Here is a 17,326-nt window from a genome sequence, read left to right as displayed (position 1 = left end):
ATTAAACGATGCAATAGGAAAACCAAAGTGTAAAAATATTTTTGTTCGTGTAATTGCCTATAGTTATTATGGTATGTAAGGTTGTGCTAGCATTTCACTGTCATTACTAACATCGTGATATTATTAATTCAGATGAAAGGCAACGAATATGGAAAAAACGTTACAAAAATGAGAAAATTGGCGCGCTCACATCATTACCAAATGCAATAGAAGCTCCCTAACTGCTTAAAGCTACTTGTATGTTATCCCTGAAAATACAATAATACTACTGTAAAATTACATAACTTGAGAAATTATCATTCTTTTATGTTACATAAGGCGAAACCGTCGATGGACAGATGAATCTAGCAATGGAAGTAAGTACTTTACAGAAACTTAAGATTTATTCTAAACTTTAAATATTTTTGTACTTGGTTTGCAAATAATAATACACCGTCCAGTTGAATCCTGTTTTGTTTTATAGGTTAGGAGGCAAAATTCATTTTTAAATGCGTTAGTATTTTTCTAAGCTGACACACAACGGCATTTGAAATTTTACATCTAGAAAAAGTGATTAATACGTAGGTATTTTGGAAGCATGTCGTCAAACTAGTGCCAAAGTGCATATCATTTTGTATTTGCGTCGTGCGGCATAAATTTTAACTTGTAAGTATAACCATCCTTACTGCATTTCTATACGTAACTGTAGCATACAGGCGGGAGAAGCAACGAGGTATCAAGGGAATCAATAACGTTTGTGCAGGACATATCTGTCGGTGTATTCACTAATCTCGTCAAGGGAGAAATGGTCTTATCTGAGAGAAGTAAACAGGTCGTGACTGTGAAAGTACTCTTAGGTACAGCTATCTCTAATTTTGTATATTTTACACGAAGAAAGTGACAATATGCCTGATTATGCTATCGTGTATTGCCAGAATATGATCCATGCATGCACATGACATATCAAGTGACACAGAAAAACAGTTAATATTAAACACTGATTATAATAGGCCAAACCCGGAATTCGAATCGACCACGGTACAAACAAAGCCATGTGCGCAAACGCGCATAGACGTACGTGTATTTCCATACGCGTTAGTACACATGTGGGTTTGTTTGTACCGGCATCACGTGATTATTTGGGCGTACTGAGTCTGTAGAATGCATCGCGTCCTTTTTATTCCGGAGTAGAACCATTGCAAAACAATTCAAAATTTAGATTTCATTTGTAAATAATTTAACCTATTTTCTCCTGCGAAAGTAACATAGACAGTGAGATTCCCTGGCTGCGATGAGATTTAATCAAGTTTAATGAATCTCACTACAGACTCTAACAATATGAGATGAACAATTATTTTGTAATCTCATAGCTACCTAAACAGGCACTGGTTTTGCCCTTATATAATAAAGTATTCTTTTTTCATGAGTAGATGAATCGAATAGCGAATTGGAAAAGTGTGTTCTTTGCGAAATACTGTTCTTTAAAGAAATTGCCATCCATGAAAACGTTATCAGTATGCTGGGATACATTACGGCGAAAGGTGGGTCGCCTTCTTAGAGCAAATTAGCGTGTGTATTGAATGTTACTAATAAAATGTTTTATAGCATGACATAAACAGGAAATAGATCAAAGTGCAATTTTACACGCACCACAAACGAAGTACAAATTGTCACAAAATACTGAGATCTATTCTCTATATCATACATGACAGACACTGTCCTTGACACTAATAGACGAGGACAGTGCCGAAGCGTCTGTTTTTGATGCAACACTGCCCTGTAGTTTGCTAATGACCTTCTTTCAAATTGTTACATATTTTTATCTAGAGATAAAAAATCGCTCGAGTTTTGCCATTGCATTAATTTTCAACTGTGTTTTCAATATATTTCGCTTCAAATGGCAATGTAAATTATGCCTACCACAACATCTTTCTAATACAATTAAATCGTTTATCGATACATCTTCATATCTTTACATACAGCTCCGTTGTGTATGGTTTTTGAATATTGTCCCTATGGAAACTTGAAGGATTTCTTACTTGACCTCCAAAAGGAGGTCAAAAAGGTGGACGAAGACGAACTGGAAGAGAGCACCGCTGATCTGCTGATTCACTTTGCCTCACAAATTGCCAATGGAATGGCCTTTCTGGAAAAGATAGGGGTAAGTTTAGACTGGATCTTTGCATCAAATAGTGTATCAGGAGACCTTGTATATTTTTGTCAGTCTTCTTCATTTGTCTGTTTGTCTGTCTCTTGCAGTGTGTTCATCGAGCGCTAGCCGCAAAGAGTGTTCACGTAGGACACGGGAAGGTCTGTAAAATAGCTGAATTTGGTTTCTCCAGCAAGGCCATGGATGTGAACACGTATGAGAAACTGACAAAGGTAAGATAACGTTTAGGGGATGGATGGACGGATGGATGGAGTGATGGATTGATGGATGGATGGATGGATGGATGGATGATGAACTATGTATCATTTCCTCCTCAAGCAATGCCTACATTAATTCAAACACGACAGAGTGAGATGGAATAAATCCTCGGGAACAGAGAGAACCTTACAAATAGAAGTATTAAACTGTAAGTTGGAAAGTATCTTTTATATATTCGTGATGTTTTCAAGCTTCCTTTTTTTAAAGAACTCGTTCTCGTTGTCTTCATTGTCTCATTGGTGAATTTACTTAGTTTTGTGATCAAACGCATGCCATTGTTCTTTTAGGGTCGCATTCCTATTCGTTGGATGGCCTTAGAATCGATCCTTCAATGTGTGTATACGACCAAGACTGATGTGTGGTCATATGGCATTGTGTTATGGGAAATATTTAGTTTCGGTAAGAAAATGTACGATATTCTGAGTCAGTAATATTATTTTTACAGTGTAGTGTCATGGTTTTCAAAAAAGTAACCTCTTTTTTGTTCATATCCTGTCGTTTTGTGTCCATTATACAGATGATACTGTATCATAGTGTATGTACTATAGCAACGTTGTCTTTGCATATTGATACAATTGTACATCACCCCCTACCACACACAGACGCCAGAGTTCCAAATTTCTTTCTCTCTATTTAAAGGTTCAGCTGTCAGGTAACGCGCTCGTCTTCGCTAGCCAAGGTCTCTTGTCAGGACAGACTGATGGTCCTCGAAATCTGATCTTGGTAGAACTATTCGCCATATGGTGTTTTTACACTTGATTGCACTCGTTAGCATTGTACTGGTTAAGTATCAAAATTACGTTGTCTTTCCAAAAAGACAACATACATCGGCAAGAGCCTCGAAGACGATAAGCTCGTCGATTTCTCGCACCCAGGTCGCAGTTGCACACTTTGCATTATGCCAGCGCCGTCTTGCATCTCCTTGTTTATGTAACCTGTGCAACACGCTGTAATTGGTCCGCAAGAGTTTGAAACTCCTTCCGACTTCTGTTAGACAACAGCAGGTGGTTTCCTCACGGCTAAGTTAGTGGGGGGACTGTAGTCGAACTAGCGTACCTTGAGAAGGGGCGATGGTAGACGGAAGTGCATATATGTATATGGTTTACACAAAGTGGGGAAGTAGTAAGTAATTAATGAATTCATCTCGATTCAGGTAATAAGCCGTATCCAGACATGCCAATTAAAGATGTTATCCGGGAACTTCGGCACGGTTACAGGTTGCCTGCACCGAAACATGCAGATGAAATGATGTGAGTGTTAAACGTACCAGCATGCTAAAATTACTTCAAGTACAAATTAATGATATCTATTACTGAAATTTTGTGAGTCCTGCAATCCTCAGACAGAAGTAAGAAGACAGAGATAGCGCCAAAAAATAAGCTCGACATCCCGAGATCCAAACTGAATGTTTTTAAAAACACGCACATACATACATACATACATACATACATACATACATACATACATACATGCATGCATGCATGCATGCATGCATGCATGCATGCATACATACATACATACATACATACATACATACATACATACATACATACATACATACATACATACATACATACATACATACATGCATGCATGCATGCATGCATGCATAAAATTATTTTCATGTTGTTGTTTTTGTTTTGTACTTGATACAGTTACAGCCTAATGAAGGAGTGTTGGCAAGATGACCCAGCAAGTCGACCAACATTTGAAGAACTGGTCAGATTAATTGAACGCGATTTTCTGTGAACAAAGGTATGATTTTCATTGATTATTCACTGCTGCAACATATTACCGATTATATAAGAAAACAGTATGAATGACTCAGTCTGAATTATATGATGGTACTTTAAGCTTTTGCTGTTGTTGTGAATTTAGTAATGAGCATTGTGCAATTATTTGTCCATAGGATATTTCTCTTGTCCATGAGTCTGGTGTTGTGATAATATCCTTACATCTGACCTGGGTTATGTCTCTTCAAATTGACCGGTCGGATTATAAAGAATACAAGCATTAAAATAATGTATTTTCTTTTCTCAGCAGATATGAAACACCGTGACCGCCAACGTACCTCTTATGAAAGTTGAAGGGGAAGAGGGCTATGTACCCGGAGGAAGGGGAAGAGGGCTATGTACCCGGAGACAGTGTGTCAACGATACAGAAAACGCTCAAATATTCACTGAATCACAGTCACTCACTTTGGTTCGAAATCTTTATTATTCAGTGCATTATGTCGGATAATAAACGGAAGACGATTTAAGGTGAATTCGATGTTAACTAGAAATTCCAATCAATTCGGTTGATTAGTGAAAATTTCTATTTCTTTCTTTGAAGTGTACAGTTTCTTATATCAAAAACGGATCATATTATAGGATGTATTTTAAATTAAAGCAAAATGTAAACAGGACTGATTCTATGACTAAAGTTCGCCTAAAAGAAATAAAAATCAAAAAGAGGTCAGTAATTCCAGGGTAACTGGTTAAGTCATGACACATTGGAAATGTTCTTACTTTCCGTAAATCTCAAATTTCAAAAGTGCCTAGACGAGAAAAACCACAGTTATTACTTCCGTGTATTGTGCAAGCGTAGTTTTCTATGAATTTCCTCCTTTCTGCGTCCTTCAGGGGCAGACATTAAATGACTCAGACAAGCACTGTAAAACCAAGTTGGTTGGGTACAAAGGCACTAAAGAAAACAAAGAGGATTGCAGTAATTTGTTGTAATTATGCAAATTCATTTTATAGAGATACATTTTTTTCTTGATCTCTTACTGTGATGCATGCGAATTTAGGTCGTTGCTTGATTAGTTCAACACGGCACGTAGACGATACACCTTCTTCAAGCTCTGTGTTCAATTTGAGAAATGAGATCTGTGTCGAACGAAAGGTCAAGAGTTCAAAGTAGCTACCGTACCTACCGTAGCCGCAAACGCCATACTCTTCATAAGCAGTAAACATCTCCGTTTTTTTAATGTTTTGTTTATATGAACACACGACCTATCTTAATTACCTTTCCAAAGCCTAAGGGTTGTCTACAAGGCCATTGAGCTCAATAGCTATTCAATGGCTATTCGTATTGCATTTTAATTGTGACAGAGTACATATGTTACGTTAGTGGCAACAAGCGACAACAAGGCCGACTGTTCAAGCATATAGGCAAAACTAGTCGAAAGCAAGATATATCGACACAACACAAACAAATCTGTTCTCAAAAATGTCTAGAGTTGACAGCGAATGGCAAAAATTGAAGATTTATTTTTTAAATACGATATAGTGGTTCAGAAATCGCAATGAAAATAACGGGAACGTTTCTTGGTCATGGGGCGATTCAAAAGAGACGTCAATTATTCCACGACTCACTTATTAAGTGTCAAATTCTATGGAAACCGGAACTCGAAATTGTGCTCAATAGTTGGTGGGCTTTACCAGATCTTGTTAAAACCTTCTCCTAGTTAGTGACGCCATGCATCTATCATTCATGCGATGAACAGAGGCAAGTACGGACAAATCATTATGGTGTACGTCGGCATGGCATGGCGTTAGCCGTTTCGCTAACTTCACGTGGCCTGCCATTATTTGTAGTTACTGTTGTTGTTTTTAGTTGTTGTATGATCTTTGGCGTTTTTTTTCTCTTTAGAGGTTGCAATGATGGATCTGAAACGAATCAGGGACACGAACTGTTTAGTTTTTAAACGTGTTGTACCACACTGATACGCAGCGGTTGGTATCGGAATAATGACCTCGCTGCTATTGTTATTTAAATCGTATTCTTCCGATCCGGCACCAAATGTGTTTGAAGTCGAATTCAGAAATCTAGCTGTTCTCAGGTACGATGTGTCGGTTACTACTTAATTATCTAACAAGTGACAACTACGCCGATCGTTTCTAACTCACTTGATTATGCATAACCATAACAGGTAAACACTTACCAATATCACATCGTTCACGGAAAGCGACCTCTGTCCTTTTAGCCCCTGTAAACTGCTAGGCTCTCGTTGCCTTATTTTGTTACGAGTAAAAGACATGCCAGTGCTGTGATTTTTACCGAATTCGGCTATTTTAGCAAAATTGAGCAATTCACAATTTTTAGACTAAGATAATTATTCGTATCATCATTTCTTTTTATGTAACCTTTATAATCTATCAATGTATTTTATGACTCCTGTATATGTAGAAATTGTCAATTGTAAGTGACCACATTCATTAAACAGTTTTCATTTGTGTCGAAAAATTATTTCCGCGCAGAGAAGCAAATAACATATGTACAAGAAGTGAAACTTTTCATAAGCGTTTTTTTTCCTTTGCTTCTCAAATTTTAATCAGTGAAGTGTGCAGTTTGTTTTCTATAAGTCCTGTTTGATGGATGATTTAATTAATAAATATTACATGAATTTAACATACGCAAAAAAAAATGTTGTATTTGAGGTGCACTCTATGGTGACTTTACTGATTTGTTCAGTTACTTTATGTTTTGGATGGGACTGACATAAAAAACGCTTCGATATGACGGTGTCCACTTATTATGGCCAACTCGACTAATAGAATTCCGACCGCTATTGTAATGGTAATTTTTTATGGCTTTGGCAATACCATTTTGTCGACAAAATTACATTGTTCATAGGTATCGACGCCTATGTCATGATTGCTGAATTGAAGGTGTTGGAAGTCAAATAAAATACCTCTCAGAGAAATAGTACTAAGCCCCTTTCCCGTAAACATTTTGTTAAATAATAATTTAAATGTTATTGCGTAACAAGCCGAGACGGGAACTTCAAATCGAGATGACTACCATTATTTCGGTCACATTTTAAGAATTCATGTCTATCCCTATCCTTGTTACTTTTTCATAGGCATCAAATGATGTGGGGTATTTCTCTCAATTTTTCCTGCCAGCTTTCATTGTATTCATTTAAAGTGAAATGTTGTATCCTTGCACTAATATGTATGTTTTAAATTTACATTTCCAAATGGTATTGTATTAAACTGTTTAGGAACATTAAAAAACATTGATGTAACAATGCCGTTTCTTTGCAGTTTGAACTCGACTCGACTGGATTTTCTGTCAGGTTCCATTACATATATCATGTTCCTTAACTCAACACATGACTTGCACCTCTGACTCGAATGATATATGAAGGGGATTGCAGGGTGTTGACTTGGATTGTCCTAAGTTAGCCGTACTCAAGGCAATGGAAGAAGCATTTGCATTCTTAGACTGCACTGTATAATTGTAATTCAAACAAGGCTGAGTTGTTAGATCGGAATACATAAGGACTGCAGCTACATTCGTCTTTGACCCCTAAAGCCTACGGACGGATCGACTTATTCTTTGAGTTTTGGAAATTGCAGTTGACTGGGTCCCCCGCCCGAATTCTTAGCAGGGAGGGTGGTATTTGTGTGGGTGTACATATGTTTCACTGGGGTAGACACATAAAAAATAAACTTCAACACTTCTCGGCTCTAATGCTGTAATTTAAATGATTGATCGTACGAGCGGGAAGTAAATAAGATCCTAAGTTTCAGGTCAAGATGAGGTGACATTAACAATGACCTTTAAATCGGGCTTTAAGAAATAGGGGATAGTTATATGTTCAAATGATTGTTTTGCCCGGGTATGAAGAGCAAGTATAAATTTAGTGAAACATGAAATTCGACAACTTTATAAAACACTAACAAACATTCATCACCGAACTGACGCTAGACGTAGGAGTCTTTAGCCAGAACATTAGGAGTGATACGTATTGAAAGGGGTCGAATGTCAGGCTCCGTCGCCTCAGTTAATTGCATTGTATAAAGTTTGCACTGTTTCCATTCTCTATATACAGTCACTTATGTCTGCTATTCACATCATTAATTACAAAACTGTAGTGAGTTAAATATACAGGACCAAGTATGAAGGTTAGCAAAAGAAAAGTCAAATGCTAATCAGATGTGGAATTAGATCTGTTTGCAACGCTGTTATGTCCAATGCATCAGCCTGGGTCAGTTTTACAACGTCATAACAAATTCGGGTCTATTGTATTGCTTCATCTCTCAACCACCATTTACTTGCAAGCAAAAAGAGAAGTCAAACAACCCCATTCAAAGTCCTATCAAAGTAACAAAGATAGCTGTGTGACGTATATTACCTTTGTTTGTTGTTTCGTTTGTTTTTGAAAAGAATGGTTGAAATCTCCTCGCGAAAGATTTGAGCAAACGTTTCAGTCTTTCCATTCCAGGGTGTACTAGTTTACTTCCAATTCCGCACCCCAACGTGCAGCTGCCACTAGGTAAAGAGAGTACTGCCTCAGGGTTACAAGTTAAGCTTTCATAATGGTCCGAACATTGTCTGAGACTACGGTATAAATAATTCGAACATTACAACCTTGGACCTGTACCAATACGTTGAAAAAAAATTAATTGAAAAATATCTCGAAACACCTCGCAGCTTGTTGCTGATTAAGCTTAGTTGTCATAAGATAACGTTATTTTTCGACGGCCAAAGATTAAGAAAGGTGTTCAATTACACCGTCGTCTCTGACTGATTTTGTTCCCATCCCTGTCCCCAAACCATGCCTCTGTCTTCTTTCTGTCTCTCTGCCTGTATATCTGTCTGTCTCTCTATCTCTGTCTCTGTCTGTCTGTCTGTCTCTCGTTGAAGCGCGCCCTTTTTACTATGTTAAGGCAGAAAACAAATTGTTGACCTATTCACATCAGTGTCACGTAAAACTATTTAACGTAAGCCTTGTTCTCACGGGGTGTAGCAACGCCGTCAAAATCTAACGTTTTGATCACCAACCATACACAGTGAGTTCGGTCTTAGTGCTGGGCGATTCGCCGGCGTATTGCGCCCTCTACAGTTCAATATATGTATATGTTACAAGTCATAATCAAAGCTGTATGACACGAAAGTATTTCAATCTTCAATATTCCATCCTAATTTGACAGATGTAATATTCTAACCTATAGGTCCTACTGTATTAGTTCTCGACCAACATACAGAGACTTGGCCCATTCTCTAAAGTGCATAGTTGATGAGATGGTTTGCGAAACGGTGAATGAATATTGGAAGTATTGCCATTCTCCATGCGTTGGGGAGATATATTTTTGTGTTACAGTCTCTTCGAGCAAAAACGGAGATGTTTAGGTGATAACAAAGGCGATGAAGCTAGAGTTGAATAAAACAAAGGCGATAAAGCAATTAGTTGAATAAAACAAAGCTTTTCGCACATAATGTTTGTTATATTTATTTATTTATTTATTTTTTATTTATTTATTTATTAATTTCTTTATTTCTTTATTTATTTATTTATTTGTTTATTCTGACATCCAACACGCATAGCCCAATAACTGGATGCAAACAGAGAAAAATTAAAACATGAAAAAGACAAATTACAACATGCATAAACTAGTTAAAAAAGGCACTAAACCAGTAACAACATAGACTGACAAATATCAAAAACTCTCGGTAGTAAAATGACTATCAGCAAGAGATAAAAGCACTAAGACTGGTAAACAAATCAATATCAAAACGATAGACACTATTTAAAAGTGACATTGCCCGAGACGAAAAACAATATTTAGACAGGTTAACGCGGTGATTTGGTATCCGGAAAAGGTCAGAAGACCTGAGACGCCTTGGGGGCACAAAGAAATTGAAGGAGCTATTAATATCTGGACAATCGGTAATGAAATTGACACACTTGTGAATAAAACAAAGATCTAAAACTTGACGACGAATAAAAAGAGGCGAAAGTTTAAAATAAGAACATAATGTAAAATAATTATCAACATTGTACTCCATACCCTCCATAAAACAAAGAAATTAAATAAATTTCTTCTGAACTCGTTCAGTTTTGTCCCTGTCCCCCTAACCTTCCCTCTGTCTGCTGTCTATCTGTCAGTCAGTCTGTCTGTCTGACTGTCCCTGTCTCTCTCTGTATCTCTGTTTCTATCTGTCTCTGTCTGTCTGTCTGTCTGTCTCTCTCTCTCTCTCTGTCTCTCTCTCTCTCTGTCTCTCTCTCTCTCTCTCTCTCTCTCTCTCTCTCCTCTCTCTCTCTCTCTCTCTCTCTCTCTCTCTCTCTCTCTCTCTCTCTCTTGTTCGCTCGTTGAAGCACGCCATCTATACTATGTAAGCTTGAAGGCAGAAAACAAATTGTTGACCCATTCACACCGGTGTCACGTGAAACTATTTAGCGTAGTCTTAAGTATACTTAACCTTGTTCGCGCATTCGTGCGGTATGCAGCAATCCGATTAATTCTCTGTAATATCCTCCCAGATACTGTTTTTCTGTCCGGTTTGTTCAATGGTAGCATGATAACACGCAGTTACCTTTCTTCATTTACTCAGTGTTTCATCGATTATTCCCCCTTCAATTGCGGTTCTGCTGTAAATGCTTAGACCTGTGATTGCAAAGGAAGTAACAAAAATGACCTGGAAGGTTATCGCTATTCTTTGTGTGTCCTCATTTCTCATCGGTAAGTATGTTTGAATATAGTATACATGTTTCGACAAATTTATCCAAGGTTAAAAGGATCCGTCACTACATACATACTAACTTGTTTGCATTGTCCGATCTGCAGGTTTTTGCCAGCCGTGTGAGGTAACGGTACCATACCCTCAAATCAATGGTTTTATAGGGTATACGTCCATATTGAACTGTTCGTACATGTATGTATATTGTCCGGTGGATTTCATTCTTTTATACTGGTATAAAGGAACAGGGTCTAATAGAGACAGAATCTTGCGAAAGATTGATGATGATCCTGTGAACGTTTACCCTGGCTACGAAGACCGATTTTCACTTGTCGGAGAGGCAGATTTACAAATAGATCATGTAAGGAAGGAAGATGAATATAATTACACATGTGAAGTTGACTTCCTTCCCTACAATTGGGATGCGGAAACGGTAATGCTTAGTGTTGACGGTACGTATGTCCAAATACACTTTTTAATGGTCTTCTTCATTTTAGCCTCAGAATCAATCATCTCCGTCTTGCGAGTTTAATCATCTTTTAGTATGCGAAATCCACATCACATTAGTGTAAGGTACTACGTGATTCGAAAGTGAAACACATAAACTTACGGTTTAATTTTTCAAGGAATCCTTCAACCATTTCTTTTCAAAATTAAGAATTAAAGTCTGGGGTTACCGCGTAAATTTTAATACAAGAGAAAAATCTTACCGATATTTGCAATTCTAAATGGCCGCGATCCCTATTTTAACTCTGCCTATGGAGAAAGTCAAATTTTCCATTAAAAAACTAAAACAGGGAAAGTTTTCTATTCCATCGAGTGCCAAATATTTGTCCCCGAAGCGCATTTTACCTTTAAAACAATACATCGTAGCTGCCTTGCATGTCTTAAAACCCCGCCGACAGTGCTAATATAAAATTGGTTTAAATATTTTCTTCATGGACTTATATCTAGAAGGAATAGCGTCACGGATTTGTCATTTTATTATTACACTTTTCCATTTACTTCCAAATACGACCTTGATTTGGAATCCCTCCTCGAACTTTCTTGTACTCTCCTTGTCTTTCTATTTTCTCGTCAAAATGACAATAAAGTATGCATGTAGTAGAATACTAATTTTATTTTAATAAGAAATGCGTGTATTGTCATATTTATTTCTTCAAATTATTTATTTTCTGATTAAATTTTCCCAACAGAACCAATACCGCCTCATGTTATCAGTATATCTATTGACGAATCACCAATTGTCGAAGGTCAGGATGTATTGATAACTTGTGAAGCCAGGGGAACTCATTTAACGTTCGATTGGACTCGTGAAGAGCTATTGATTGATATACAAGATAGATATACGTTACACGGAAATCAGTTATTCATACCTGACGTACACAGATCAGACTCCGGAGACGTAACATGCATAGCAAGTAACATTGTTGGGTCCTCGACTGGGAGCATGTTTTTAGACGTTTATTGTAAGTATCTTCTTAGTTAGTACCTTCTGTGTATTACTGTATGTATGTGCTTGCGCAGACTACCATAGTGTGCATTTTGTGAAGACGATGTAATCCTAACGATTTCAAAATGGAAAATAAAATGATTACAGAAAAAGAAAAACATGGATCTAAAGTGCACCTCTCGTAGGCACGACGTAGGAGGAAATAAAGTGTTTTTGTTTGTACTTAATAAGTATCGTCGTGTTTATTGTCTATTCTATGTCTAAAGTATAATGTTTTCGTTACGGCGTGACTTCTCAAGTAGAAAAGTAATCATAAAAATTTACGAATCTATGTTTGCGAAAATTTACTTCTCATTCCCGTACCGTTGCTTTTTTTTCTTAATATCAATTTGTCTTTTTAGTTTGGCTTTTAAACGAAAGCAATGACAAACCCTAAAATTTTGTTTGGGAAGATACCTGAGACCAGATTTTGTCCAAATTTGTCATTTGTTGCTAGTATTTCAAGAAGGTAATGCAAATGAAGTCGCAAGCACAATTGCAGCCGTCGAGGTAGATTTTATTGAGATTAAAAATGAACTCTGAACTTGAACTACTTTTACCATTATTTAATTTGTCGTCGGTTTGCAGACGGACCTGATCAACTAAACTGTAGTGATTTGAATCCTAAATCCCCGTATGAAGGAGACACTATCAACATCGTGTGTGGATCAGCGGACGGCAATCCGCTTGCTACTCTGCGATGGTTAAATTCGACAAGCAATGTTTTAAAAGAAACTACACCACCCTATCCAGGTGGTACTGCTGTTAATCAGTACTCATGGACAGTTTCAAGAATGGATAATGGAGAATCATTTCGCTGTGAAGCCACAAACGAAGTCAGGGCAGATCCAATCGACTGTGCAACTGACAACGTTGAGGTTCACTGTAAGTTTTGTAATGACGATTTTCAGCTTCACATTATATAACCAAATTAAATGTGAGTTTCATGAGCTTTTTATGTTATTAATTAGAGTATTGTACATTGAAGCTTCAGTTTGTAAAGAGACAAAGAAGCTGACCACTTGTGTGAAAGGTCTGAAGACAATGATAAACTTATAAATAAGAGAGATCAAAAATGGTTCTGATGAACGTAGATACAAATTAATAACCATTGCAATGAATTGATAAGCTACAAACAAACACGTGAGTCACCTCCGTACGGCTAAAGAAGGATATATCATTGTATCCCTACATATTTTATTGCAGTTACACCTACAAATGTGATACTTATTGGCAATGATGGCCCTATGATAACTGGAAATCGACTGGTTCTAACGTGTGAAACTGCAAGCAGTAATCCAGCGTCGGAAATAACGTGGTTCAGAAATAATACGGAAATCGGTAGCAGTAATCCAGAAAGAACAGGGGATGAAGTGATCAAAGACAGTGACTTTCACGGGTTTGCGACTTTGCAAAATCTTACAGTTGATCTCACACCAGAGTACAATCGTATTCGTTATCATTGTGGAGCGTCTTTAAGGAGTGATGAACTATCCACGAATTCAACGATTGAAGTCGTAAATGTGTACTGTAAGTCGATCTGTCTATCTATCTATCTATCTATCTATCTATCTATCTATCTATCTATCTATCTATCTATCTATCTATTTACCTATCCATCCATCCATCCACCCAACCATCCATCCATCCATCCATCCATCCATCCGATGCATTATTAAATGCTTGAATAAATGTAGGCATGCAAACCCTATATTTTGTTTTAGTTCCACCGGAACAGCCCGAACCATGCTACACAAGTATAACTGGTTATTCAGATCACTACACGGAGGGTGAGGTTCTTGAACTTAGCTGTATTTCATGCAGTGCCAACCCTGCTGTGGATATTGAATGGTTTCGAAACGGTGTTCGTATGGCATCAGGCATTGGTGAAATTCAGAAAACTGCGGGACATTTTAATGGTTACATATCAACGCTACATGCAAAGGAAAATATAACACCTGCCAACCATGGAGTGGAATATCGCTGTGTGGCATCGAGTAAAGATAATTTCCCGGATGAAGATTATCCATCCGAAGTTTTAAAGTTAAATGTTTATTGTAAGCACTAATTTTCGTATATAACCTAAGAAACAATCAATTCTATTTTGATTATATTGATTTTTGGTATATCTTGTCAATTTCCATAGACATTTGATGCTTTTATGTATGTATGTATGTATGTATGTATGTATGTATGTATGTATGTATGTATGTATGTATGTATGTATGTATAAATGCAAGTATACTTGAAAGTAGGCATGCATAATATATTTACATTTTCATTTTTTAGTTCCACCAGACCAACCTAAACCATGCAATACAAGTATCACCGGTTATTCAGATTACGTTGTGGAGGGTGAACTTCTTGAACTTAGCTGTACATCGTGCAGTGCAAATCCAATCGCCGATATTGTGTGGTTTAGAGATGACCTGCTTTTGACATCAGGCATCAGTGAAAGAGAGGTTACGGGGGGACATTATAATGGCCACATATCGACCGTGCGGCTCAGAGAAAATGTTATCGCTACTGACCATGGAACTGAATTCAGATGTGTCGTATCCAGTAAAACCTACTTTCCAGAGGAAGATTATCCCTCACAAGTTTTGAAGTTGAATGTTTATTGTAAGTATCTGTTTCCATGTGTGACATGACACAATTCTTTGTATATTTCATCTTTTGATATGGCCTGCTACTTCGTCGCGGTCAAATTTTTATTAAAAGCCTCTGACATATCTGTAGCTTCATCATTTTTAATCGAACTAAAGTAACCAAAAAGAGAACCTGTTATGAAACTTGCCTTGCCAATTTTTTCGTTTCATTACAGATACGCCTCATTCTGCAACCTATGGTAACGCTACTTCTACCACTGTGAATGCTGGGGAGGCCGCTGTTCTTACTTGTAACGTCAGCAGCAACCCACGTGCCAATATCACATGGATTGACAATGCAGACAATGTTATCACCAATGATACTAAAAACCATTATGTACAGGAAGTATGGTTGGGTACCGTAAGTAACAGCTATCTGACAATTTATGATGTCAACACGGACTCAAGTGGTTGGTATATCTGCAAAGCCAGTAACCAAGTAGGAATAAAAGAAATTGAAATACATCTAGATGTGATAGGTATGTGATGATGATGATGATGATGATGATGATGATGATGATGATGATGATGATGAAGATGATTATCATGATTATGTTAATGATGGTGACGACACAGAAAGAAAACTACCGGCAGATTTTAATACATGTCTGTAACAGGGTCTGACCAACACCCTTAAAAGTCACTAACCTCTGTTATAGGACTTGTAATATTGGTTAGTTATCGGGGTATGCGAACAGCTCTATATCAAGCCTGATATTATAGGAAAATATACAGTAATGTAATTTCTGAGTGTATCCAGTGCTGTGATCACATAACTCAAATACTAGTGTACAAACAGTGGTGTGTCAGTTCTGAATCCATAGGGCCTTTTACAGGGTCTAAAAATTTGTCAGATTTCAGGGGTGTCTATATTCAGAAAGTTTGGCCAATTTTTATGACAAATCAATATAGGCAAAATTTTGTGCACGATAAAAATTACTGACCCTTCTGTAGGTATCTATTCTCATTTTTGTGTACAGTGCTGTTCATATGGTGATGGGACAAGCAGAAATTTCAGGCCCTGTCGCATCACTGTGTCTACAGTGATGCATATAGCCATGTCATCACAACACTAGCCCCAGACCTGTACATCAGCCCCTGTCACAGCAATGGGACATCTTTGCTGACTCAGACCTGTACCACAGGTTTGTACAAGGATCTGTAGAGAGCCTGTCACAGGGGCAAAAGTTTTTTGTTGTTTTTTGCTGTAAATGATGATGAATATCATTGATATTATTACTATTATTATTGCTATTGTTGTTGCTGCTACTGCTGCCACTGCTCTTATGAGTGCATTAATGGTGTTACTGATAGCTACGTTGCTATATATTTATGTTGTAGGAAACGTGACATTATAAAATTTTTTGTACAAGTATATTCCACGATAATAGCTGAATGATTCGTTTTTCCCCAGGGAAATCAAATTTTATTCTTCCTATCTCGGCATCAGTGTCTTCCGCTCTACTTTTAATATTATTGGTGTTGGTGATCGTGTGTATACGGAAAAAGCGAAAAGGTCATATAACAACAAAAGGTGAGCAAGTCTTGCATATATTTTACGATGAACTAATAATTAGTCAGTGACACTTTTTGTTTAAATGTAAATGTTCATTTCGAGGTGACAACCATAAAAAAGCAATGAACACACGATTGACAACTAACATTTGAAGCAAGCTTGGCCTCTTAAAGAATGGAGGATGGTTGAGTGCCAAGTCATTGGCAATTGTACCATCCTCAACCTATTGTGTTGTATCTTTATCAGAGTTTCTAACCCTACTGGTAGTTTCATCGGCTGTTCGTTTGATACAACAATACAAGCATTAAACATAGTGTTATACAAATTACCAACATTAAACATAGCAATAAACATAGTGTTATAGAAATTACCAACATATGTCTTTGTGTTTCTCTTTCTATATTTCTCTCTTCAAGACAAAGTCGATACGGAAGGGTAATGTATAGTTACTTTTATGATACTCCTCACATTCGCCCGAACCATGCACGTGGAAATGAGACTTGACATAATCGTAAAAAACCTGAAAGGGAGGGGTTATAAAAATGCCGTTGTGCCTCTTTCTTGTTTGCAAAATGTGTATTTTAAGCCCTATATCTAAATGCACTGAGTGAGAGATTTTAAAAATAGCAAGTACAATATTAAATCAAACGTTTTCTCACTGAACCTCGATACCATTGTTATTGTCGAACACCTGCAGCAGTAAACTCTAAGTTGTATTCTTATTCGCACTGTTAACGCAGTTTTATACTGGCTACTCGTTTACTACGTATTACATCTGATCGGGCCACTTACCCGCTCTAATTTTTCTA

At 37.2% G+C, this 17,326-nt stretch overlaps 1 protein-coding gene across 1 annotated transcript; it reads left to right on the top strand.

The window, feature by feature from the left end:
* The first annotated feature begins 2,267 nt into the window (after window positions 1-2,267).
* LOC139125195 (tyrosine-protein kinase receptor Tie-1-like) lies at window positions 2,268-4,520 on the top strand. Its single transcript, XM_070691298.1, has 5 exons — window positions 2,268-2,361; window positions 2,695-2,806; window positions 3,561-3,657; window positions 4,063-4,162; window positions 4,451-4,520. Exons 1-4 carry the CDS (start codon window positions 2,329-2,331, stop codon window positions 4,154-4,156), a joined length of 336 nt encoding a protein of 111 aa, XP_070547399.1. The 5' UTR covers window positions 2,268-2,328; the 3' UTR covers window positions 4,157-4,162; window positions 4,451-4,520.
* Window positions 4,521-17,326: the final 12,806 nt, after the last annotated feature.

The sequence above is a fragment of the Ptychodera flava genome (genome assembly GCF_041260155.1).
Source record: "Ptychodera flava strain L36383 chromosome 3 unlocalized genomic scaffold, AS_Pfla_20210202 Scaffold_25__1_contigs__length_14229661_pilon, whole genome shotgun sequence".
Classification (NCBI taxonomy): Eukaryota; Metazoa; Hemichordata; class Enteropneusta; family Ptychoderidae; genus Ptychodera; species Ptychodera flava.
Note: the sequence above shows the minus strand (reverse complement) of the source record. Positions and strands in the feature narration are given on the sequence as shown.